Here is a 1,277-nt window from a genome sequence, read left to right as displayed (position 1 = left end):
CGGTGCCCTCGCGCTAGAGAAGAGCCGCTGGCCGCCGCGGTCGAAGATGTACAGGTTGTGCACGGTCATGGAGCCCCCAAAATTCCACAGGGAGCCCCCAAAATTCCAGAGGGGATCCCCAAAAAATCCCCGATCCCCAAATTCCGAAGGGGGAGCCCGAAGAAATCCAGGAATGGGCGGGAAATTCCTGCGGGGAAGAGGGGGAAATGAAGATTGGAGCCCGAATTTTCCACCCCAGAGACCCCAAAAAATTCAGCTTGGAGCCCAAATTTCCACCCCCAAAAAATTCCAGAGGGATCCCCAAAAATTCCAGGCGGGATCCCAAAAAATTCCCGATCCCCAAATTCCAAAGGGGGAGCCCGAAAAAATCCAGGAATGGGCGGGAAATTCCTGCGGGGAAGAGGGGGAAATGAAGATTGGAGCCCGAATTTTCCACCCCAGAGACCCCAAAAAATTCAGCTTGGAGCCCAAATTTCCACCCCCAAAAAATTCCAGAGGGATCCCCAAAAATTCCAGGCGGGATCCCAAAAAATTCCCGATCCCCAAATTCCAAAGGGGGAGCCCGAAAAAAATCCGGGAATGGGCGGAAATCCCAGCAGGAAAGAGGGGAAAATGAAGATTGGAGCCCGAATTTCCACCCTAAAAAATTCCAGAGGGATCCCAAAATTCCAGGGAGGATCCCAAAAAATTCCGGGATCCTGAAATTCCGAAGGGGGAGCCCAAAGAAAATCCGGGAATGGGAGAAAAAATTCAGCTTGGAGCCCGAATTTCCACCTCAGAGACCCCAAAATCCACCCCAGAGACCCCAAAAAATTCCAGGGGGAGCCCCAAAATTCCAGGGAGGATCCCAAAAAATCCCCGATCCCAAAATCCCAAAGGGGGAGCCCGAAAAAATCCGGGAATGGGGGAAAATTCCTGCGGGAAAGAGGGAAAACTGAAGATTGGAGCCTGAATTTCCACCCCAGAGACCCCAAAAGATTCAGATTTGAGCCCAAATTTCCACTCCAGGGACCCCAAAAAATTCCAGGGGATCCCAAAAATTCCAGGGAGGATCCCAAAAAATTCTGGGATCCCAAAATTCCGAAGGGGGAGCCTGAAAAAATCCGGGAATGGGAGAAAAGAGCGAAAAAATTCAGCTTGGAGCCCGAATTTCCACCTCAGGGACCCCAAAATCCACCCCAGAGACCCCAAAAAATTCCAGGGGGTCCAAAAATTCCAAGGGAGGATCCCAAAAAATCCCCGATCCCAAAATCCCACAGGGGAAGCCCGACAAAACC

General features: G+C 51.4%; 1 protein-coding gene across 1 annotated transcript in view; it reads right to left on the bottom strand.

Moving 5' to 3' along the window:
- TRAPPC1 (trafficking protein particle complex 1) overlaps window positions 1-1,227 on the bottom strand; it is a gene marked incomplete at its 3' end in the record, with an annotated part of 6,224 nt that extends 4,997 nt beyond the window's left edge. Inside the window, exon 1 of the mRNA XM_017742309.1 lies at window positions 13-1,227. Coding sequence (XP_017597798.1) covers window positions 13-69 — 57 coding nt within the window. The remainder of the gene's footprint in view (window positions 1-12) is intronic.
- Window positions 1,228-1,277: the final 50 nt, after the last annotated feature.

This window comes from Corvus brachyrhynchos, unplaced genomic scaffold (assembly GCF_000691975.1).
Source record: "Corvus brachyrhynchos isolate BGI_N302 unplaced genomic scaffold, ASM69197v1 scaffold928, whole genome shotgun sequence".
Taxonomy (NCBI): domain Eukaryota; kingdom Metazoa; phylum Chordata; class Aves; order Passeriformes; family Corvidae; genus Corvus; species Corvus brachyrhynchos.
This window is presented reverse-complemented; position numbering and strand designations above follow the sequence as displayed.